Here is a 22,610-nt window from a genome sequence, read left to right as displayed (position 1 = left end):
GCACATGCATGTCTGCAGTTATATTTTTATCAAATGTCTCAGGCTGCAGCAACATTGTGACGTAATTCCACCACCTTTATATATTTTTGGAAAGCTGATGAATCAATGTGTATATATAACCGAATTCTCTTATGAGAAAAAATATATAAATCAATGTGTATATGTAATTGAATCAAAATAAAGGTGGCTCATTCGTCACATCTGAAATAACACAAACATAACTTCACTTCTTTGAGATTAAGTTATGCTTTCTCAGCTTCCTTTTAAGTTCTTCCTTACCTTCATTCACTTGAGAGTTAAAACAAATTAGCGCCTCCGTCGAGCTGTGGGGGGCAATTTCTCAGACGGACCACAAGGAAGCTTCTCTCCAGTCTCTCGTTCTATTCTGCTCTTCAGCTCCCTGAGCACTCGAATTTGTCCTAGCTTCTCAGGTGACAACTTGTCCCAATAAATCCCTACAACCAAGAAAACTGAAGTCTATGCAATGCCAAGACAAGCTAGATTGTCCCATTCCAAGAATTATAATATTAATTAGATTATTGAGTTCACTACATCCTATCAGCTTAAGTTTTATAAATAAGTAGTGATTTAACATGATATCATAGCAAAGATCATGAGTTTGAACTATAATTGTCCAATTAAATATTTCGAGGAGAATGTTAAAATATTAATTAAATGATTAAATTCACTGATTTCTATCTTAGACTTTTGGGATAAGTAATGTTTTAACAAGAAGTCAGATTAATTTTTCTAGGATCATAGAAAAAGTTGAGAGTAAAATGATATGAATAATTGCAGAGTTTTCACCAACCTTGAGGCTTTGGAATGGATGTGCTGGTATAAATGACCTGGGTGGGAGTGCATATGATGTCTACTGGGACATCATGGATTAACAGTTTCTCAACTGGAATATCATCTACCAATTGGCAATCATGCACTGCAATTCATATGAAAACTTGTGCTGTAAAAGAAAAAGATAAATCAAGAAATCAGGAAAGAAGCAATTGAGCAAAAGAAACCACACCTACCAGATGTCACAACTGGCGTTGAGTCATCAATGGCTCCCATGCATCGCAGCATCCCATACTCAAGTTCTGCAAATCCCTGCACATTTACAGACATAAGTCAAATTGGAATATCATACCACCTCCTCCTTTGGAAGCGGCCAAAACCACCACCTCCGAATTCTCATCGGCAGGGGTGGACCCAAGGCATAGGTTGGGGGTATGAATGTCCTCCAAAATTTTCAAAAATTGTCTTAAAGTATGCATATTTATAAATTTGTCCCCTCAAAATTATACTCTTGTCCCCCCCTTCCCCCCCAAACTAATGTGTCCCTCTTCAATTTTTATTTTTTTTATTTTTTAAGTTTTGCCCTCTCTTCCGACATTAAATAAAAATAAAAATAAAAACCCCATTTATTTAGTTTCCCTACATATTCAAAGGTACATTTTTCTTTCTTGGACCCAATAAATCATGATTAGTTTATTTTACTATTTGTTTATACTATTGTATGTTTGTGATGTCATAAAATTAAATTTAAGATTTATATACTTTTATTTTATATAAACACACACAAAAATACATACACAGAGATTATATGTATCGATGTGCTTTTGTATTTATCTCTGTCTGACGTCCTAATGTGCCATGTGCCCTAACAAATCAAAGTGTGTAGCTTTTTTCATTATGAGGGGGGTGATAAAGGCGGATGAGTTCAAGAATAGTAGTTTGTTTATAATTATTACCTCACCCTTGCCAAGTCGAGCACCTGTCGTTGGGTCAACAGCAACTGAGCCGATTATGATTAGATCCACCTTAATCTTTTCATCAAGCCCAATGGGCCGGCCATACTTGGCAACACCGACAGAGGTGCAGGCCTCGTTCATGCTACTTTGAGTTGGTAACATATGGGATTCAACGACAGAGAAAAACCCTGTCCTTAATCGGGGCTGAGGAGTTAACAACTTTCTCCCACCTGCACACCATGAGCTGACTTTTTTATTTATTGTAATTTAAAAAAAAAAAAAAAAAAAAAAAAATTATAATTTGAAAACATATTTTTTTTAAATACATTTTTAAATATTAAATAATAATTTTGAAGATTAAAATGTAATTTTAATAAAAATTTAATCAACGGCTGCTATTGGCTTACAACCAATCTAAATTTTGTATCAAAAGGAAAAAAGAACAACTAACCAGAAAGTGTGAGAAACCTGACTTGTTTCTGGGGCGAATCCGGGTTAACCTTAACACACTTGGCGACCCGGAACTCTTCCAACCCACCCAACTGCAATGACCCATAAGTCCATAACAAAGTAGAAAATCAAAATAAAATTCTAAATTAAAAAATATGGAAAAAAAAAAAAAAAATTACTTTTTGGGCAGCCATTGAAGCGCCGACGAAATTGGGGATGCGGTGGTGAACGGGTCGGGGATTCTGGGCAACATTTCGGGCCTCCATCAAATCCCAAATCCTCTTTCTGATCACCCATTTCCAAGCTTTCGGGTCGTCTTCATTCTGGCTAGTACTTGTACTACTAGTCTCACTCTTCGAAGCCTCGGCCATGGCTTCCCGAGCCTTGGCGTCGAGGCTGAGCCTCTCGGCCTCGAAAGCAGCCTCGTCGAAAGCAGCGTCGTTTCTGATGCTTCCCAGCTTGAAACTGATTAACCTCTTAGAGTTCCTTGAGGCAGGGAGCGAATGGAGAGAATAGGAATTACGGGATTTGCTCAAAACAGTGTGTTTCAGCGTAAACGGTGCTGATAATCGGATCATATTCGAATCCATTTGTCTACGACAAACTCGGATGGAATTGTGGCTTTGCTGGTGTCATGTCATATTTGATATATCCTGTTTGTGTGTGTTTTTGTGAAAATGGTGGGTATATTCATAAATAAAAATAACAATAATGATGGGGATAAGATGATTGGAATTAGACGGCTTAGATTTGCATCGTACACTAGAATTGTAAGTTTCATAGTTATCAACTATGGAAACATGCTGGACAGTGGACAGATTCCTAGGGCTAGCAGGAGGGCTGAGGTCAGACCAAACCCAGCGGGGGACATTCATCTTCTCCATGTTTATTGCCTATTTTATTTTTAAGATTTAATGTTACTATATAAGGATGTGCGAATGATTTCACGTCATTTAAAATTTTTGAATAATATATTGACATAATTATTATGTAACATCGTCTTCAATCTTCATTTACAATCTTCATTTAACTTGAAATAGAAATGATCATATTCTGAACTGAATCAAGCTCTAGCAATGCACATTATGGTAATTACCAAATAACACAAATTTGACACTTTAGGCCATGCCAATGGTAATCCAACAACTAATAGATCTTGTCACATAACTGTCAAATATTTATAAAATATTTGCGTAGTATGCAACATTACTTGTTGATCATATGCTACGTCGGGTCTAATAGTTAAATCGGCAACACATTCAAGCATCCACCCAATTTTTTTAATTTCTTTTTTAACGAAATTTCAAGAAAGGAGTGGATGAGACTATTAGACAACCGCAAGCTCATACCAAAACGCATTATTTGAACTCTCAATGCAATTAAGTATTTAATAAAGAGCAACATTATTTAGTACTCTTATACAATTTAATGACATGACAATAAACATCAACACTTAATTTTTAACGTGAGTAAATTTTTACTACATCTTCTAGTTATATACTAGTTGTACAAGAACGAACGAAACTGCTTTATTCTTTATTAAATTACCATCCCTACTCTCGCCCCCTTTATAGTAATGCTGGAAATTCCAAGGCAGCCTCAAGGTTTAATAGTCTTTCTTTTCCTTTCTTTCTTTCTTTCGCCAAGTATAATCATCATCATGTGAATGCATAATACAGCTCTTAAGTTATTACCGAAAGTAAACTATTTCACCTTTCTCCATAGCAGGGACCTGGGATGAACCCTCCTCCATGAGAGAGAGAGAGAGAGAGAAAGAAAGGCGGGGACAAGAAGAAGAAGAAAGAAAGGGGTCAAGAAGAAGAAAGAGGGGAGGGGACAAGGAGGAGGAGGTGGAGGAGAATAAAAAGAAAAACCATACACCTACTAGGAGAGAAGCGATGAACATTTATCAATCTTTCACACAGAGAGAGGCAAGGGAAGAAAGGAGGGGCAAGGAAAGAAAGAAAGAAAGAAGAAGAAGAAGAAGAAGGGGAACACTTATATATGTTTCTCATCACTCGATTGACAAGAAAAAATTTGGGCATTGCTTAAGATACAACAAGCATGGCCCGATTAGCCTGAATTACAAGACATATACAAAGATACATAGATCCCTCTACCTGAAAAGGTTACACTCTTCCCTCTTTCTTCCTACCCTTCAAAACTGTGCTCGTCAGCAATCAGAAATCTAACCTCACTATTGAAGAAACCTAAACAATGATTTGGTAGAAGAACTAGAGATGAGAAACATTGAAAATTAAATAAATCCAAACAGTAGATCCCACCAGTACAAAAGCAATCAGAACCACATTGTAAGAAGAGAATGTAGAGGACCATCAGCAGCGCATATAAATCGCCCAATTATAAATCCTTACCCCTATCATGCTTAAGAGTCCTTACCCAGCTTATCCTTCTACTACAAGGCCTCTTATATAGCCTGTAACTGGGAAATGGAAATCCGGATTATTGACCCAGCAAGTGAAGTAGCATGCTTGCACACAAGGGCTTCAGTTGCTTGCTCCTCAGTTTCAAACAGGACCAGTGCCTGCTTCTTCCCGTTCATCTCAAAAAGCTTAGTGTTGACAATGGTGCCATGTTCTTCTAAGTGGCTCACAATCTCCTCTTCAGTGACTTCCTGGGGGAGAGTGGACAGGTGGATCATTTTTGTTGGGGAGCAGCAGTAACGGTAATTCTTAGCAGCATTACGGTTGAAGCGGTTGAGATTTGAGTTTATGTACTCATGAGTTTCAGCACCTTGGGTTATGTTTGGATGCTTTGAAAAGTTTACCTCCAAACGCTTCCCAAATAGCATTGCTCCCTATATCTCAAAAAATTTGAAATGGTATTAGTGTCCAGCCAAAAGAAAAGCTGCTTCTTGGAACAAAAGCAAAAGTACTATGAATAGCCCAAAAATTAAATTTAGCACACTGAACAGAACTTTTAAAATTAACTTCTATCCAATGATTTCAAGAAATTCCTTCAACCAATAGTGATATTATTAGAATAATATGGCCCATGATATAACACTAGAAAGGGCAGATGAGAAGCAAAATTACTTTAGACCTGACAACCAAAAAGTACGATCAGTAGCTCAAACCACAGAACATGGATATTTTACAAATTATGTTAATCCTCTTTTTTTTTTTTGATAAGTAATAACCAATCTTATTAAAACACCCCCAATTATGTTAATCCTCTTTTTTTTTTATAAGTAATAACCAGTCTTATTAAACCCACCACACCCCGCCCCCAACACATAAAAGGAAACCAGTATGAAAACTGCTACAAGGGACAAGAGAGAAAGCGGGAAGAGAAAGGGAGAGGCAACAGGAGAGAGGAAAAATCAATTCTTCATTGTTTTATTCAATCAAGTCTGCCTTCATTATTGTACAAATGACACTTAAATAGACTCATTGACTAACTCTAACCCTAATCTAGGGCAAAACCAATTTATTTAATTACCAAAAATACCCTTGACTCTTGAAAACTAAATAAAACATAAACTAAATATTAATACCCAATTAACTAATAAGACCTAAATAAATTAAAATAAAATTGGTGTCTCGCCCTTTGCATCAGATTCTAGTGTTTCTTTCAAAACAAATTTGGTCAATATGTGCCAACAGGCAAGCTTAATGATAGTAACATGGAAAGTTTTGCACTTCATGTTTGTCACAGCCCATGAGCCAATGCGCCTCGTTAGTGGTTACCGATAGAGCTACAACAAACAGTATTCTCAAATCCTGCAAGACCTGGTATTCTAAGTACATAACTTGATTCCCTTGTCAGAAGTAATAAATTGTCATGAGATTATGACAAATAGATAATTAAATCTGCATAACCACACAGATAATGAAATAAATTTTAAGATACATATTGTCAGAGTTTATAAAAACCAAACCTTCAAAAAGTGTACTGCCAGTTCAGCCTGGAAACCATCACCCATCTGAATGAGTGCATGATCTGGTTTATTGCGGAGAAGTTTAATTCTAACAATGTTTCCGTATATGGAGAAGAGGTTGAAGAGCTTATCCTCATCTACTCTCTGAAACAAAGGATTGTACATGGAGACAGAAGTTGAGTGACAACTTTAAATTATAAGAATAAGAAAAGAATTGCTTACATCAGGATTCAGATTGGAGACAAGGACTGTACACCGCTCATTTGTCCCGCTTATTCCAGGAGGCAAACCTCCTCCAAAGGCAGCCGCAATGGCTGCTGCATTGGCCATCTAGATTTCACAAAGAAACAAAAATGTCCAATCATGTGCATGTTTGGGGCCAAATTAGCATAAATGCTAAAATAAATAACTACAAGTCTACAATGTACACTAAAGATGGGGGAAGTCTCGTGAAGTTAAGAAATTGGAATAATTGTCTCGATAAGGGCCAAACATCCAACAAGACCCATAAAACAGAAATCTTCTAGCTAGATCATATGTTCCAAAGGAATGTAAATAGCAAAATAAAGAATCCAACACCCAGCTTCCCACATACAAAAAATTAGGGTATTATAGTAGAGTTTATGGCAAGTCTAAGAATGAACCAGTTGTAAGCTAGGAGATGACAAGTTGGAATTCTTAGGCAATCATAGTACATTTTTTTTTTTTTTTTGATAAGTAATCAATCATAGTACATTTATAACACATTCACATTCAAACAATAGCTAAATAGACAAGGGCTCAAAACCACACAATCCACCACAAAGTTATAAAGGGAGACATCTCCGAACTCAGATAATTATCTCATATCTCATACAAGACTTCGTCATGGCCTGCTCGATACCCACCTGTGGAAACCCAACTGGAAGACCCACAAAAAAAAAAAAAAAAAAAACCATCAGTAAATGATTGAAGAGCACATAAACACAATTAACTTATTAAAATAATTGCAACTGCCAAATTAAGCACCTGCCCGTCCAGTAGCTTGAAGGGCATACATGCCTCCGGCATCACCATACCCCGGCTGTCAAAATAAAGAGTGACTTAGAATCGAAAGGAAAGGGAAACAAATTTATATATAAGATTAAACATCAGTGGACAAGTGAACATACTTGTGAGGATCTGCCTTTCTGTTCCGTGGGCAGATTTGGGTTCGTGAAATCCCTATGCAATGATGGAAATAAATAAATATGTAAATTCAGCAGCAATGAAGAGTTAATGTCAAAGATTTGAAAGCGTGACTGAAGTAAGAGTCCATTGCTACCAGCCCACCTTGAACGCTCATTATTGTAGTTTACTTGTAACTCATCAAGGCTGGATTATGAAACAGGAAAAATAAATTAATCTCCCGAGCAGATGAATAAGAAGGAAAAAAAACATACACCCAAAGATACAGAAGGGGACACTGCACCCAAATACATATAAGATACAATTAAATTGCTAAAATGTTTAAAACCTACTTTGAGAACTGAATGTCCAGCTGACAGCAACCATCATAAATGTTACGTCCCTACAACATAACATCAACAAGATTTAAACCTTTTTGAAATCCAACCAGGATTTAGACATCAAAAAAGCATTTAGTTTAAAGTAGCAAAATAGTGGACTAAATGCTACCTGAAGTGTAGTTCTAGCTGCAACAGCACTTTGTCGTGATTGGTATTGAATGAGGGCTTGAAAACCTACATAGTTTGCATACACAAGATGAAAACACTATCAGAAACAAAATAAGATATTCTTGCATATTTCTATTACAGTGACTATCTCATTATAGATTACAAGGCAGATGAATATGCACACAAAAAGCAAACCCAGTATATTTTGAAATATTAAAACTACAAGCATTTCTCATCTAAAAAGCAATTTATAGGGAATTCTAATGCCAATCATGAGAAATTAATTGAAATGTATCTTCTCCACAAAACAACATTGACCCATCCAGCAAATGTTCTATAGTTGAAGTATGACAAATTTAATATAAACAGAGACAGAGAAAGAGACAGAAAACTTGAAGGAGCTGACCAGCTGACTTCTGAAATGTGACCATCTTCTCCACAAATCCATGAGGAGAAAACACTTGATGCAGCACGTCCACTGTTATTGGATATAGCATATGATGAATTGTAACTAGGAGAATTCGATTTGGCTGAGCATCCAGATATTGCCCGACAGCAGAACAGCATAGAGACAGAAGAGAGAGAAGAGAATAAATAGAGGAATATAGATAGAGAAAACGATCCTGAGAAAATGATAATCTACCACAATGAAGATGAAAAGAACAACTAAACTAGAGGAAGTAAAAGGTATTAAGAAATCAGAAAGAAATAAATTAACTGGTCATATGATTCAAGCAGTACAATTATCTTCACCAGAAAGGATAATTTTCCTCTTTCTGAGACAAACCCACAGAGAGATCTCACAGAATAGAAACCAATTATGGAAACCCATGTAGCTTATAGACTGTGCAATACCATCCCTAGTTATCTATTCTACATTATAATATCCTAGGTTACATACAACAGACAAAAAGCCAAGAAAATGATATTGGAAATTACGAAAGACATCCTATCTATGTGCAAAGCTCAATGAGAAGCACAGCAGTAACTTTTTTTCTTGTATCAGTAAGGAATAATTATATTAGAATTGAAGAAGCATAGCAGTAACTGTGTGTGAAAAGCAGATGAATAACATTTTCTTACATAAACTTTAAAAGGTATCACGGCAAGAGTGATTGATTAAGCAATATATAATGCAGTCAACAGACAAGAAAAAGTTATCCTCGCTATCATGGTGCTATCTGCAGAGAACCAACTTTTCCTAATAGTAAAATTAATTTTACTATTTATACGAGGAATAATAAAAAGCTATCCTTGCCATAAAATAAAGTTTCTTTAATCATTGCTTTCTCCCATTGACATCGACAATGTATGAACCATATTTCCCAAATATCAATTGAGAATCTACCAACCTCATCTCCTCTTCCTTGAGTATTTTGATCCATTGTTGTTAGTTCCTGATGTGATGAGAATTGGACATAAACATTCCTCCCCCTGGGAGAAAACAAAAGGAGACACAAATCATAATGTCAAACTTGGGAACAAATTGTGAATGGATAGCTCTGCAGATTAAGGCGATATTAACACACAAAAAAAAAAAACTGTTTATACCTAATGCTTGGCTGTACGCCTGCATAAAATTGAAGAGCATTGACTGCTGAAGGAACATCTTGCATTTGGATAAGAGCCTGCAGGCATGCAGAAATAACAAAATGTATCAGATCTAAGGTTTGGCTTAAGTTTCAAACAAAAACAGCTGCCTCTACTGTAGTGGCTAAAGTCACAACCTGATTTTTTGCCCGAAGCATCACAAGCTTAGTTATGACTCCAAATGGCTGGAATAGCTGAAGCAAATCATTCTAGTGTGAACAATGTAAGATGTGTCAACAGATGTATAAAATAGAAATAGGAGAGAACATGAAAATCAATGTAATATAAAATTAGCAAAAAGTATGACATGTAATATACTATAAACTTCTATTTATTTAAAATAAAGCTCTCTTCCACAGGTCATACTAAAAAATGACAAAGACTATCCCGTTGATTAACCGTGCTTGGCATTTGATTCCGCATTCATATTTAAATTAATGGCCACCTCTAAACTAAATTTATTTCCCACTCTGTCTGCTTAAGTTCCAAAAGTGATACTACCATAATTAGGAAATGCATCTTGTCAACCCAAATGAAATGAGAAATAATGACCTATATTAATTATAGCAGAATCAAATTTATATCTTAGAGTGATCTTCAATGTGAGATGTTCGAATTGACTCGTTCACAACTTTATACTCTTTACTCCCAATCCAAATTGTGAGAGCGCACGTATAATGTAATAAAGATAATACATTTAAAATACAGGAAGCTTAAAGAGAAAATTCAATTGGGCAACCTTTCAAAAAAAGGTAGATTTTGTATTATCTCAGACTAATGATGTTCAGAATACAAGCAATGACTATTATAAATATGATTTGTCCTTTCAGTTTCATGTCCTCCACTTCAATGAATTCTTCCTGGCTTGCTATTTTTCTAAGTGCACCAGAATCTCAGATAAGTAAAAATACTAGTAAAATTTTCTGTTAACAAGCATATCATATTTATCTAATGATACACAATTTCCTTCACTAATTTTCAACTTTATGTCAGTCTCTCATCAGGCAGAATTTTTTTAGGTTAAACAGTGGTAGCTATCCAAGTAAGGCCCCAGCTTCATTAATTTTCTTTCTTTCTATTTCTTCAAAATAAATGCAATCAATTATTCTTTTTTTTTTTCACCTGTAGTCTTTCTTTTCTCTTTATAATCTTAATACCAGAGGTGGAGAGAGATTGTAATTCCTTGCATTTTATCCTATGGCTCTGAACCAGTACCATTGCTGCCTACTAAACCCAATTCATGCTAGGTTGAGCATTATTTGTACTCAGGCTGAGTTGATTTTAGTCAAAGTTTTAAGCCCATACTCAAAGTCACCAACACTAAGCTCAGACCGAAGTGCAGTCACAGTACACAACCCACATTTTTACAAGTAATGGTATGTTTCAATTGTAGGTCTAAATATTGAATATTGGCATATAGCAATGGTTAGCACCAACAAACAATTAAAAGCTATTGTACAAATTTGCAGCTAAGGTATATTGATTTCATTTTACTTTTTTCTTTTTTTTGGCACAGAATCTTATTTTTATGCGAAATGTAATCATTTCACATTCATTCTTTTCGGTGTTAGATATGATGAGTACCATACAGTCAATACAATATATGTCCCATAAATACATGGGTTCAAAACCATTTAATATAGGGAACTTATTATAGACTCACTCGAGATAATAACCATTCATAAGCATAAGAAGCACATAAACACCTCAAACGTCTATGGCACTTTTGAAATCAATTTCCTCAAAGGACACTTTTGAAATTAATTTTGCATTCAAACCATACCTTTTCATATACATAGTAAAAATGTGGAAAATATGAAATTGGACAGTCAACTTAAAAGAAAAATGAACAGAAAGCAAAATAGAGTGAAAGAGTATACTTCGGCTATTTCATGCCCCACATTGCGAACGTGAATAACCTTAGAAGGTTCTGTCATTGTGAACCACCCTGTAACAAAACCCACAATCACTTCAGCATTTCTTTGAATTTAGAGGTAATATTAAACCCAACATTTTTTTATTTCAAAATGCAAACAAATAGAATTATCTCTTCTGCTGGTATGCATACCAATGCAATTTGTCAAGTTCTAATAATAGCACAAAGTGCAAAGCACACTCAACCCAGGATTCAAGTGCCTTCAGAAATCCAAACACAACCACTTCAGCATTTCTCTGAATTTGTAGCAATATCACACCAAACATTTTCTATTTCAAAATGAAAACAAATAGAATTATTTCTTCTGCTGGTATGTATACCAGCGCACTTTGTGAAGTTCGAATAATAGCACAAAGTTCAAAGCATACTCAGCCAAGTATTCAGTGCCTTCAGAAACCCAAAACGCTTGGATAAAGATTGAAATGAATCTAGAATCAATGAATAAATCAAAGAAAACTCCAATAGTGTATCTAGCACTAAATTAAAGCCCTAAATCAAAGTAATATAAGAGATACAAAAAAATCAAAGGAATATTGCTTTATACAAGAAAGAAAAAATGAAAAGCTAAAAAACCAAAGAGGGAGTATGCAGGTCAAAACCCTAGAGTTCCTCTGGCGGAAAAGAGAATGGAATAATCCTTTCTCCAAAGAGAATTGAAAATCACAGGAACAAGGACAAACTTTGAATCTCACAAGCTAAATCAAGCACAACCAGTTAGAAATTCCAAATTCGAAGTTCTCAGCATTTCTATATTTTCCTGGAGCGATTTCTCGGCAACCACACAGACCGTACATTCGAGATAGAATAAATTTAAAAACAAATAACAACAATCGAAGAGAGAAAGCTTGGCTTGCCTCTGAGAAATAGAGAGAGAGAGACAGAGAGAGCGCGGAGTGAGAGAAACTAGACGAGGGATTACGATAGATGCAAGGATCCAGTGCTTCGCGTGTTGTACTGCTTGTCTGCTCCTGTTTGCCCTATTTATGCTGCGCCTCGACAAATAATACTATACACAATTTCACCTTCCCCGGGCTCCTTATTATGATTTCTTAAAAAAAAAAAAATAATAATAATAATTAAGACATATTTTTTCTAATTTATTTTTTCTTTTTTTAATTTTAAGGGATATGTTGACTTTTCATAAAAAAAAAAATAAAAAAAGAAGTAAACAATCAATTTTTCATTCTATAATGAGATAATAATTTGGTTTGTTTCTAACATTTTACCAAAATTAAATAAATGTAAAATCAGTCGATATGGTCACGGAACATGATTGGTATGTGCTCTCTCTCTCTCCTTTCTCCGGGTTTGAATTACATAAAACAAATCCATTGTTTTGGTGTAAAATTTTGTTTATGTATCATGATGTGGATATTATCTTAGTTTGCATGTACATGGTCTAGTTCGATTTCATCTTTTCTTGAATCTGATCAGTTGGTGTAGATGTGGTATGTAACTAATAAGTAATTTAATAATATTTTAAAAAATTATAACTAGATTAAAATTTAATAGTGATTAATAATCTTTGGAAAGAGAAGAGGAAAACAGTTTTCCTTCTAAAATTACCAATAGCTAAATGAAAAAGAAAAATGGTTCTTGAGCTCTTTTGGATTATTTTAAGTAGAAACAAGTTGTTTATCAGGTTTAATTTATTTTATTACAGTCGTACTAATGAGACCTCTAGCAGCTCCTAACCCTTGCACTGAGCTAAAGTCAAAGCCAGAGCCAGAGCCAAATGTCCCGCTCAAGTCCAAATGACACAATTTGGATTGTGCTCGGAATGAAACATAGCCTTATTAGGCAACAAAGGGTAGTTTTTAGACATAAATAAACGTAAAATCAGATTGTATACTTAAAATAATTTAGAGGTCCTCGTGTAATTTAGGTCAACCATATAGACTAGTCCTTCGTTACTCTATGTTCAAATCACGATGATGTATATTGACCATTCAATTTATGAATCAATGATTTCGTGGTCGTGAAGGGCATACCAGATCCTAATAATAATTATCATTTGTTGTTAAAATGGCAAAAATGCATGTGCTCAATACCTGGAATGACATGAAACACAATACGATTAATGCTAAAATATAATGTAATAGAAAGAAAAAAAAAAACAAAATCAAGCCAATTAACATTGGTCAAACACTATTTGCCTACAACATCAGCAGTAGTATCCAAATTGGGGGAGGCATATGCTTATGGGGAGGATTTGGTTTGTAGTGTAGTCTAATGCTTATGTCTTCTAAAATGAAGATACCCATGTCAATCAGCTTATTTGGATAATATGGTTTTATAATAATGTAGTCATTAGTGCAATATATGGAGCTTGGATCACATTCCGTAAAGTGAAAAGCTGAAATAGATATAGAATTATTGTCTCTTAGAAACAAGGCATCATCTCTTATCTCTTATGTATTTCATCGTCACCACCCTTACTTTTTCATAATCTAGCACGTATTTGTATATCTCGAAACAACCTGTCATACTTTAACCGTCAGGTCATCGAAAATCGAAGAACCTCCGTACCAATAATAAATTTCCGCTAGATGTTTCCACTAGATATGCCTCTTAAGCATACCCCAACTGTCCCGACGCAAGTGTATTTGTTTTATTGGTATTAACATCAATAGATACAAGCCCTCTTCGATGATCAAGGGTTCTATAATATAAAACATTAAATAACACTGATAGTCTATCCTCATCCACATAAGTCAAAGATTCATCACCTAAAGCCAGGTGGTTAAATTATTGGATGACAAGTACCGGCTATGATACTTTTTTAAACTGAATGATCTGTTTCATTTCGCATTAAACCACAAATACTAAAACAAGTAATTAAGCCAACAATTTTCTAAACACGGTTTGCCGCAAAGATAAGGCCAAATATCACCAAAACGGCGCCGTCTTCCCGCCACGTCACGGGACCTGTCGTCGTGTGCCCGACAGAACAAGAAATTACACCCACGTCATCAGCCAGAAAGGCAAATCTCTCTTATCTCAGTCAGTTTGATAAGGCGGTCTCCTTGGCGATATGACCGCCCTCGTAAGCCCTACTTTCTCTAGGGCTCATTGGTGATAAAAGAGAGGAATAGCAGAGAGCGCCACGCAAGCGCAAAACCATTGAGAAAACTGAAAAAGGGTAGAAAGAAGAAGAAAACCAGGGCTTATCTCAATTCGTTGAGCGGGTTTTCAGAGTTCAGATACTCTTTCTTCGCAGAACAATTCAACGGTAACACAAACCTAACCCTAGATTTTGTGACCTTGTTATTTCGTTTTTTTTTTTTTTTGCTTCAGATCTAGGTTTGGTTTTGAAAAATCGTGAACATAGCGGTGGATTTTTGTGGTTTGTAGAGTATGGATCGGTATCAGAGGGTGGAGAAGCCGAGGCCGGAGACGCCGATTAACGAGAATGAGATTCGCATTACCACTCAGGGGAGGATGAGGAACTACATTACCTATGCCACTACTCTGCTCCAGGTCCAAATCCCCTCGCTCTCTCTACCTCTGTGGAACAAATGGACATTGTTAGTTACCATATTTGTTGTTCCATTGTTAGTTACTATATTTGTTGAAACCATGCCTGTACTTTTAGATGCGCCAGTGTTTGTTATTTTGTTGAAATTGTGGTATTTTTGGTAGGCATTACTTGGAAACAGAAGTTCTGTTTACATGTGATATTTAGTTGCGTTCATGTTGCCATTTCTTTATCTTACCATTTTGCTGAGTTCTAGAATTATTATTTTGTCAAAAAAAAGAGGGTGTTCTAATTAGTTATATTCAGACGTTTGTAATATTTATATTAGTGCTTTTCGCTTTTTTTATCTTTTCCATTTGACGATTTCTATCTTTGAATCAGGAGAAAGGATCTAATGAAATTGCTCTTAAAGCCATGGGTAGAGCTATAAACAAGACGGTGATGATTGCTGAATTGATTAAGGTACTTTACTAGCATAACTTATATTTTTCCTTGCTATTCCCTTTCTTTCTCTGTTCAATTTGTGCAAGCTCATTGTTTATTAGTTTTATTGATATTCATGGTTCTTTTTGTGCCTGCTTGCAAATTGTGTTTTACCCGTCAGAATTTGTTTTATTTCCCAGAGAAGGATTGCTGATCTTCATCAGAACACGGCAATTGGTTCTACCAACATAACTGACATGTGGGAGCCACTAGAAGAGGGACTTCTTCCGTAAGAATCATATAGTTGTACCATTTTTGTGCTGTTGCTGTTCTGCTTATTGAAAAGAAAACTTTTATGATGGCTGTTGGGCTGATGTTTTCCTCAAATGTTGCAGCCTGGAGACTACTCGCCATGTATCAATTATAACAATTACTTTGTCCAAGAAGGAACTAGATACATCCTCCACGGGGTATGCTAGTACTATATTGCATCTGAAGCTTATTGGTTTAATTTTTTAAGTTTTACTTTGTTCACATATGCAAAAAAATTTTATCTCTCCTCTTGGATGTATAGATATTTCCTTGTTAATACTCTGATTTCGAAAATAATTATTAATTGAGACTATTTCCAGGTTGTGGAATGAAGTACGAACTCCCATCCATTTTCAGGGTTGTTATGATTATGATCTGTCGATATTTCTATCATATATTTTATGGTGGATATTACTTATTAAGAAAACATCTCATGCTGGATATTTACTTGAACTTCTTGATGAACAAAAGTTCTTGCTCTTCTGTCTTCTGTTTTTTGAGTAGATATTGGTTATAGGGCTCTTTTTTTTTTTTTTTTTTGTTAAACAATTTAAAGGTTTTTAACACTAGGTTTGTTTGAAATTGTAACATTATAAATGGATCTATAGAGTCAGTGATATGGATCATAGAAAATTATGGGCGCAGTTGCACTGATCAATCACCAGATCATCATTTGGGCTTTTCAAAATGTATGAAGTATGAACATATGGGAGTTTAAAGAAAGTTGATGATATGAACCTGGAGTAGTATGCACTTCTATTTTTCTTGTTCAACCCTGTTTCACCATATAGTGTGTATGTAATATGATTTCACACTCCGCGTATTTTTTTTTAGGAAGGTAACCAATAACCATGTAGGGTTGGTCTTTTTTCAACCCCTTTGTGCATATTCATCTCTCTGCCCTTTTATTTATCAGTCGATTACTTTTATTATACTGCAGGTACATGCCACCTATTCCAGCTGATCAAGTGAAGCCCTTGACTGAATATGATTATGAAGGAGGTAAAGCAATAACTTTTTGGTTGGTATTGATATTTGTAAAGCATGTTGATGAATGTTACTTTATTCTTGTGGAATTAGAGGGCTCCCCTAGCATGCGTGGTAGAGGACGTGGTGGTCGTCGAAGGGGCAGAGGAAGAGGTAAGACACTTGAAAACAATATTTAATTATTATTTTTTTTTTTTGGGGTTTTTTTTTTGTCTTTATTTTGTTTTGTTTCTAATATTTTTGGAACTTGAATATTACCTTGTGGGGGGTTTGAGTTCTGAGTCTTAAGCACCCTGTATCCTATGGATCTTGTATGGTACTGGATGATTGGGACTGCTCATAGGCAATAATGGCACAAGGGTTTGGTAGGGGCTGCTGAATATTGATTTGATAATGGTCACTACTTTGTGGTTGTGTTATTTTTTTTGGTTGGTAATGGAGTGTGACTAAGGTTCTCATGCATGTTTATCTTTTGCTCTTGAATGTTTGTTGGACAAGTTTTTAGTCATTGTTATGACTATCTGTCAGCATACGAATTTGCATTGGCTGTGGTAGTTCTGTGAACGTTTTACTGGCTAGCTTATATTTGAAAGTGGATCATAAGCTTGAAAAACAAACAGCTGATGACCATTTGCTCTTTCTTCACATTGGAACTTTTTTCTACTAGGCCATCTGCATAATTTGCATTGTACTTTCTCATCTCTTCTGATAGTGCGGAGCAATGATGTTGTGATTTATTGTGTACAGGGAGTTTTAACAATGGAGTTGTGGAATACAATGGGGATGGTGGCTTGGATGGTGGGCGAGGATATGGAGGTAGGGGACGAGGTCGGGGGCGAAACCATGGCTATCGTGGGCGTGGAAGGGGGTATGGTGGTGGGAATATGCAACAAGACTTTAGTGGTTATAATAACTATGGGAATGAGTATGGGGGAGGGGCGCCTCCTGCATATGGCCGTGGTAAGCTTCTTTAAATTTTATTTATAATGTTTTGTTTTGTTTTTAAATAAATATTTTGAAAGCATTTAAGATGGAAAAATATAAAATCTTTAAAGCTTTATTTATTATTATTATTTTGAGAAGTAATTGGCCCCAAGGGGAAGGGGTAGGGGAGATTCGAATTAGTAAATTTCGTTTCATGAGGTGTGGTCCCTAATCGATTGAAATACCTTTGAGGTTAAATCTTTGAAGCTTAAATCCATCTCACAAGTCAGGACATATGCTTTTTTGTTGTTGAGGGCTTTCATGAGATAGTTGCATAAATATTTATAAGGTTTAGCTGCAATATCTTGTGTTGGTTGGCATGATTAGCTTAATGGAATAAAATGTGGCTGAAAGTGTCTTAATGCAATTTTTTTTTTTAGGGTTTAAGGTTTATCATAGGTTGTCATTATTTTGCTCTTGCAATTTGTATTTCAAATGAAAAACAGGTGATTACCTTTTGCTAAATCAAACCATTTTGAGTCTTATAGGACGAGGGCGTGGACGGGGCAGGGGCAGGGGTCGTGGCCGTGCATGGGGTTCCAGATCAGACGGTCCAGTCCAGGCAGATGCTTGAGCCCTAGGCAAAGTATAAAATCTGGTTTATGTTGCAGAAAGTTTGGGATGCCTGCTCTGTTTATTATGTCTTATTCCGAGGGGAAGAATGAAAAAGAGAAAAAAAAAAAAAAAAATTAACTAATGATCTTCTAGGCATGTTAGTTATAGTGAGCTGCTGCATATTGTGCGGTTGCCATGTTTTTGTAGTTGGAAGGTAGGCTAACTTTTATTTTATTGCTGACAAAAACTTGGAAGATTTACACGTTTTTGTTTTAGATTAATAATAGGGCAGTACATTCTTTCATTTTTGATACTTAACAGTTAACAATTCTGAAAGGGGCATCAGAAGGTTTTAGTCTGTTGTCATTGTTGGGCTATGGTGTTTTGAGCCGTGAGCTAAGTTTCTTTATTATTTGGGGTTTTCATGGTCGTAAGGGGAATGTAGATGGCTACCATAGTTATAGGCTTATAGCACACAAGACAGATGAGAGGGGCGTGATCTAATACTTTTCAAGGTACAGTAGAGCCGAGGTAACATTGAAATAAAAAAGTGGTGCATGCAACATCTCTTTGGTAGGAATTGATTAGGGTTGGATTAGCCAAAGATATTGATGCGACCGTGAGGTGCTGGTGTTCAGATCATACCAAAGCTGTTCCGTAGTTCAATAAATTAAACCGACTGTTATGTTACAACAATTCAAAAATAATAATAATAATAAAAAAAAATCCTATGAATTTGAAATCAGTCATGAATTGCGAGAACTCATCAGTTGGACATGAATCCATTTGATTTACTAAATGGGCCTTAAGGGGTCGAGCCATTTGTAGTTTCATGGAATAAAAAGTACATACGTCCTTTCAAATTATTAGTCAATTTGCAAAGTTCTTATAAACCTCAATGTCTCTTCAAATTATCAAAAAATTGCAATAGTCTTCTGTATCAAAGAATGAAAATATTACCCAAAAATAAAAAAATTAGAAAATTAGAAAAACAAAAAAAATTGGTGACCCATGTCACTTGTTGAGGGTCACCAGACCCACCCATTGCCTCTGGATTATATATATATATATATATATATATATATATATATATATATATATAATTTTGTCTTGTAGCCGTGGGTCTTTTAAGATAAAAAATGGTACATCGTAATTTTCTGATAGTCTTGAAGGATATTGCTTCGATTGAAACGTGGCTCATAGTATCAATGGTCTTTTCCAACAACTGCTCTGCGTGTAAGGAGAGGATGTTGTAGCCCAATAAAAAATAAAATAAAATAAAATAAAAAAGGAGCCAATAATTCCAATAAAGAAATTAATCAATAAGTCTAATGAGTAAAACTTATTATCCCTTATCATAAAAAGCAATGCACGAGTTTTTTTTTTTTTTTTTTTTTCTAAAGCAAATGCACGAGTTACCACCTCATTTTCTCTCTTTTTTTTTCTTTGTTTTTTTGGGTTCAAAGCATTTTGAGCAGGGGTGTTCAAATAAGGCAGTTATAAGAGTAGTAGCAGCAGCTTTTCAACAATTTTTTTTTTCAATTTAGGGAATAAAACTATTTTTTGATTCCCAATAGATTTCCTTTTTTTTTTTATATGAATTAAATACTATTTCTTTTTATCATTGCAACCAATGAGAGAAGAGAGATGAAATTGTTAGGACATATGAAGGAGAGAGGAGAGAGAATTGGTTTTTTTATAATTTAATAATACATTGGGCATCTAAGAAACATTGTAGATGCCCAATGATGTTGGTTATATTTAGGGCTTTTGAGTTTTGATGTGAATGCTTTTTTGCGATTTTTTTTTTTTTTTTTGTTGAGATTTTCCCTACATAGGGAAGAGAATGAGCTATAGGAAGTCTGCTGCTAGTACTCTAACCGCCCCGTCAACTGCTAACCACTTTGGTATACAAATAAAAAAATAACTAACCGCCTAGTGCGGTTGCGGTTAGAGTTTTTAGGGTAGGGAAAAGCATTTAATAACCACTAACCACTACCCTTATATAATAATAATAATAATAATAATAATAATAATAATATAACATCCAAAACAACGCTGTTTTGGTGTTTTTGGCCATGTATGACTACATGCAGTGGCAGAGCTAGCCTTTTCATATTGAAGGGGCCGCTAAACTAAATTTTTTTTTCTTAAGTTTTCTTTTTTTTTTTTAATTATTAGGAAAAAAAAATTTTCACCATGTAATGAACTTGTACTTTTTTTCTATTTTTTCTTCTTTTTCTAATCACTGGTACTTAAATACAATGATGAATTGAGTTTAGAATTATGTCAAATTCTCCAGTTAAATATTTAAATTCTAACAACCAATATCCTCAATAGTTAATAACAAAAATATTCAAATTACAAGACCACTTAAATTAGGAATTAAACATAGAGTACAAACCTCAAAAAGTGTGACATGCGTTGAGTTATTTTGCACTTCATTGATTAACATCATATTCTCATATGTGATGACGCAATCCAGGATCAAACTCCAATGAACTAATATCAAATTTACATATCGAAAGCCTTAATTTAATAAAGTCGAAACCTGAGAGAGTATTTGATTTGAGAAATTGAGAGGGACTAAACCACTAAGGGAGAGAGAGGGAGAAGAGAAAGGGAGAGAAGAAGCCGGAAGCTTGAGAAAGGGAGGAAAACAAAAAACAAAAGAAAGAGAGTGGATAGTGGGAGACAGAGAAATTAAGTAAATAATATAAAACAAAGTGAGTGGTGGGGAAGAAGAAAATAAAAATTAAAAAAAAAGAAAAAAAAAAAAAAAGAAAGAAAGAGGAAGTTGGCAGAGAAGGTGGGAAAAGAAGAAAAATAAGAAAAAGAAAGGAAAAAGAAGGTGAAGCGCGAGATTTGAGAAGTCAAGGAATAATGGAGGAGTTTAAAAAATTTCACGAAGGGGCCGCTTATATATTTTTCTCTTAATAGTTTGAAGGGGCCTGTGTAAATTTTTTTTTTTTTTAAATCCCACGTAGGGGCCGTGGCCACCTCTGGCCTTCACGTGGCTCCGCCACTGACTGCATGTATATTAAATATAATGTGGTATGTGATGTTTTGTGTTAAGCTTTATTCAAAAACATTGCTTGGCTAAAAAAAAACATGTTCTTTTCATCTTTTTGGGAATACTTTAGCCCAAAACATTTAAAATAAGCTCAAAACACTTAAAAACCTCAAAAACTCATATAAAAAAAGCGGTTATTAATTTGAATAACCGATAACCGCCTAAGCGGTTACGATTAGCGGTTATAGTCAATAATTAATAACCGCTTCTGCAGCCCTAATTTTGAAGACAAATCCCTATGATGACAGAAAATAGCCAAACCAATTGATGAACAATCCTCTGTGAGAAACCAATGAGGAACAAATAATAATATGACTATCATATAACTTCTCGTTTCTCTCTCTCTTTCCACGTGCTTTCTACCATGGACAATTGAAATTTATTTCATAAAAAGTTAACCATGGGTATTGAAAAATCTAACATAAATAGACTATCAATAATTTAGCCAATCGTGGTCGTTCATATCACTAGTTAATTGGCTCCTTCAAAATTGATCGAGATCAACCTCGCTCATAAAACTCATGTTTTTCACATCCATTTTGTAAAGTGGAGTTATTTTTTTGAAAGTTGCCTACATAGTTTGCATTATTAAGTTTTCATTAATTTTCATTATTGCACACGGAAATGGTCAATTTTTCATCAGTTTTCATTATTACATGTAATGATCATGTACACATGAAAGTACGGGCCAAGTACTTTTCGTCAATTTTCATTATTACACAAGCAAATGATCAAGTTTTAGTCAATGTCGGGGGACTAACGGCTGTGTTTGGTAAGAGGTTGGACCGGACCAAGACCTCAATCCCAAATTTTTTTTTTTTTTTTTTAAAATCAACTTCAACATTCTTATTTTTTACATCACATCAATAATTAATTATTATTACTATTCAAATAAAAAAATTACTACAAAAATAAATTTTTTTATATAAAACATTCTTACTTTTTTCTTTCATTTCAATTAAATATGTAATCACTCCCTTTTTTTTCATTCATTTGCCAAACACAGTCAACAAGTATAAAGCTAAAGCTTCATAATTACACGTGAGATGAAGAAGATAAGGAAAACATGTTCATGTGGAAGCTCAACTATTCAAGTCTTATAAAAAAAATAATAATCTTATGAAGCAAACTTGGACATAATTATGAGCAAAGGCCACGTGCTGTCTTCACATAACAATAACAGCCTCACAAGTCTCCTTCTAAAGTTCAAAATAATAATAATAAATTCAACTATAAATTAAGAAAAATCATTTGACATCAACAGCAACAATTACATCAAAAACTGAATTTACTAAGCTTAATACGACTGGTTAACATGGAAGGAAACATTATAGTATAGATGTTACTTATTCATATGCATATATGCCTTATCAAACAAAACAAAGCAAAATATAAGGAAACAATTATATACTTGCAGGACATAGGCAGCAAAATACTTAATTGTGAGCAAAAAAGTGCAATGGGAAATGAAATTTCTAGTAAAAACATAGAGAAACAAAAAAAAAATTAAACAAAGTG

At 34.8% G+C, this 22,610-nt stretch overlaps 3 protein-coding genes across 5 annotated transcripts; 1 reads left to right on the top strand and 2 right to left on the bottom strand.

Annotated features, from left to right (window-relative positions):
* Nucleotides 1-114: 114 nt before the first annotated feature.
* On the bottom strand, nt 115-3,026 carry LOC132184226 (5-formyltetrahydrofolate cyclo-ligase-like protein COG0212). Its single transcript, XM_059597781.1, has 6 exons — nt 2,378-3,026; nt 2,200-2,290; nt 1,749-1,978; nt 1,029-1,104; nt 812-937; nt 115-455 (listed from the first exon to the last, which is right to left on the bottom strand). Exons 1-6 carry the CDS (start codon nt 2,786-2,788, stop codon nt 307-309), a joined length of 1,083 nt encoding a protein of 360 aa, XP_059453764.1. The 5' UTR covers nt 2,789-3,026; the 3' UTR covers nt 115-306.
* Nucleotides 3,027-4,177: 1,151 nt separating this feature from the next.
* LOC132183836 (polypyrimidine tract-binding protein homolog 3) lies at nt 4,178-12,255 on the bottom strand. 3 transcript variants are annotated; one of them, XM_059597287.1, is made up of 15 exons: nt 12,135-12,255; nt 11,225-11,292; nt 9,482-9,553; nt 9,306-9,382; nt 9,107-9,188; nt 8,140-8,284; nt 7,756-7,820; nt 7,599-7,648; nt 7,411-7,452; nt 7,251-7,302; nt 7,108-7,162; nt 6,987-7,000; nt 6,322-6,429; nt 6,100-6,243; nt 4,178-5,016 (listed from the first exon to the last, which is right to left on the bottom strand). In XM_059597287.1, exons 2-15 carry the CDS (start codon nt 11,279-11,281, stop codon nt 4,627-4,629), a joined length of 1,353 nt encoding a protein of 450 aa, XP_059453270.1. In that variant the 5' UTR covers nt 11,282-11,292; nt 12,135-12,255; the 3' UTR covers nt 4,178-4,626. The 3 variants fall into 3 exon arrangements, with proteins under 3 accessions (XP_059453270.1, XP_059453272.1, XP_059453271.1); XM_059597289.1 differs by having other exon boundaries at nt 8,161-8,284; nt 12,135-12,254; XM_059597288.1 differs by lacking the exon at nt 12,135-12,255 and adding an exon at nt 11,413-11,740.
* A 2,034-nt stretch (nt 12,256-14,289) lies between these two features.
* On the top strand, nt 14,290-18,377 carry LOC132183606 (glycine-rich cell wall structural protein 2-like). Its single transcript, XM_059596960.1, has 9 exons — nt 14,290-14,512; nt 14,635-14,760; nt 15,140-15,220; nt 15,382-15,470; nt 15,577-15,651; nt 16,434-16,495; nt 16,574-16,633; nt 17,228-17,440; nt 17,953-18,377. The coding sequence occupies exons 2-9, from the start codon at nt 14,638-14,640 to the stop codon at nt 18,036-18,038; spliced, it is 789 nt and encodes a 262-aa protein (XP_059452943.1). The 5' UTR covers nt 14,290-14,512; nt 14,635-14,637; the 3' UTR covers nt 18,039-18,377.
* Nucleotides 18,378-22,610: the final 4,233 nt, after the last annotated feature.

The sequence above is a fragment of the Corylus avellana genome, chromosome ca6 (genome assembly GCF_901000735.1).
Source record: "Corylus avellana chromosome ca6, CavTom2PMs-1.0".
NCBI classification, from domain to species: domain Eukaryota; kingdom Viridiplantae; phylum Streptophyta; class Magnoliopsida; order Fagales; family Betulaceae; genus Corylus; species Corylus avellana.
This window is presented reverse-complemented; position numbering and strand designations above follow the sequence as displayed.

What these genes read in the sequence shown, in the direction of transcription:
- LOC132184226 (XM_059597781.1), bottom strand. Translation starts at nt 2,788, where the DNA reads ATGGATTCGAATATGATCCGATTATCAGCACCGTTTACGCTGAAACAC. An exon ending in CTCGACTTGGCAAGGGTGAG is followed by an intron (nt 1,105 to 1,748) that starts GTAATAATTATA and finishes GTAAATGTGCAG; the next exon opens with GGATTTGCAGAACTTGAGTA. An exon ending in ATCCATTCCAAAGCCTCAAG is followed by an intron (nt 456 to 811) that starts GTTGGTGAAAAC and finishes TCTTGGTTGTAG; the next exon opens with GGATTTATTGGGACAAGTTG.
- LOC132183836 (XM_059597287.1), bottom strand. Translation starts at nt 11,281, where the DNA reads ATGACAGAACCTTCTAAGGTTATTCACGTTCGCAATGTGGGGCATGAA. An exon ending in TGCTTCGGGCAAAAAATCAG is followed by an intron (nt 9,383 to 9,481) that starts GTTGTGACTTTA and finishes GCATGCCTGCAG; the next exon opens with GCTCTTATCCAAATGCAAGA. An exon ending in GGCGTACAGCCAAGCATTAG is followed by an intron (nt 9,189 to 9,305) that starts GTATAAACAGTT and finishes GTTTTCTCCCAG; the next exon opens with GGGGAGGAATGTTTATGTCC.
- LOC132183606 (XM_059596960.1), top strand. Translation starts at nt 14,638, where the DNA reads ATGGATCGGTATCAGAGGGTGGAGAAGCCGAGGCCGGAGACGCCGATT. An exon ending in TGAATATGATTATGAAGGAG is followed by an intron (nt 16,496 to 16,573) that starts GTAAAGCAATAA and finishes TTGTGGAATTAG; the next exon opens with AGGGCTCCCCTAGCATGCGT. An exon ending in GCCTCCTGCATATGGCCGTG is followed by an intron (nt 17,441 to 17,952) that starts GTAAGCTTCTTT and finishes TGAGTCTTATAG; the next exon opens with GACGAGGGCGTGGACGGGGC.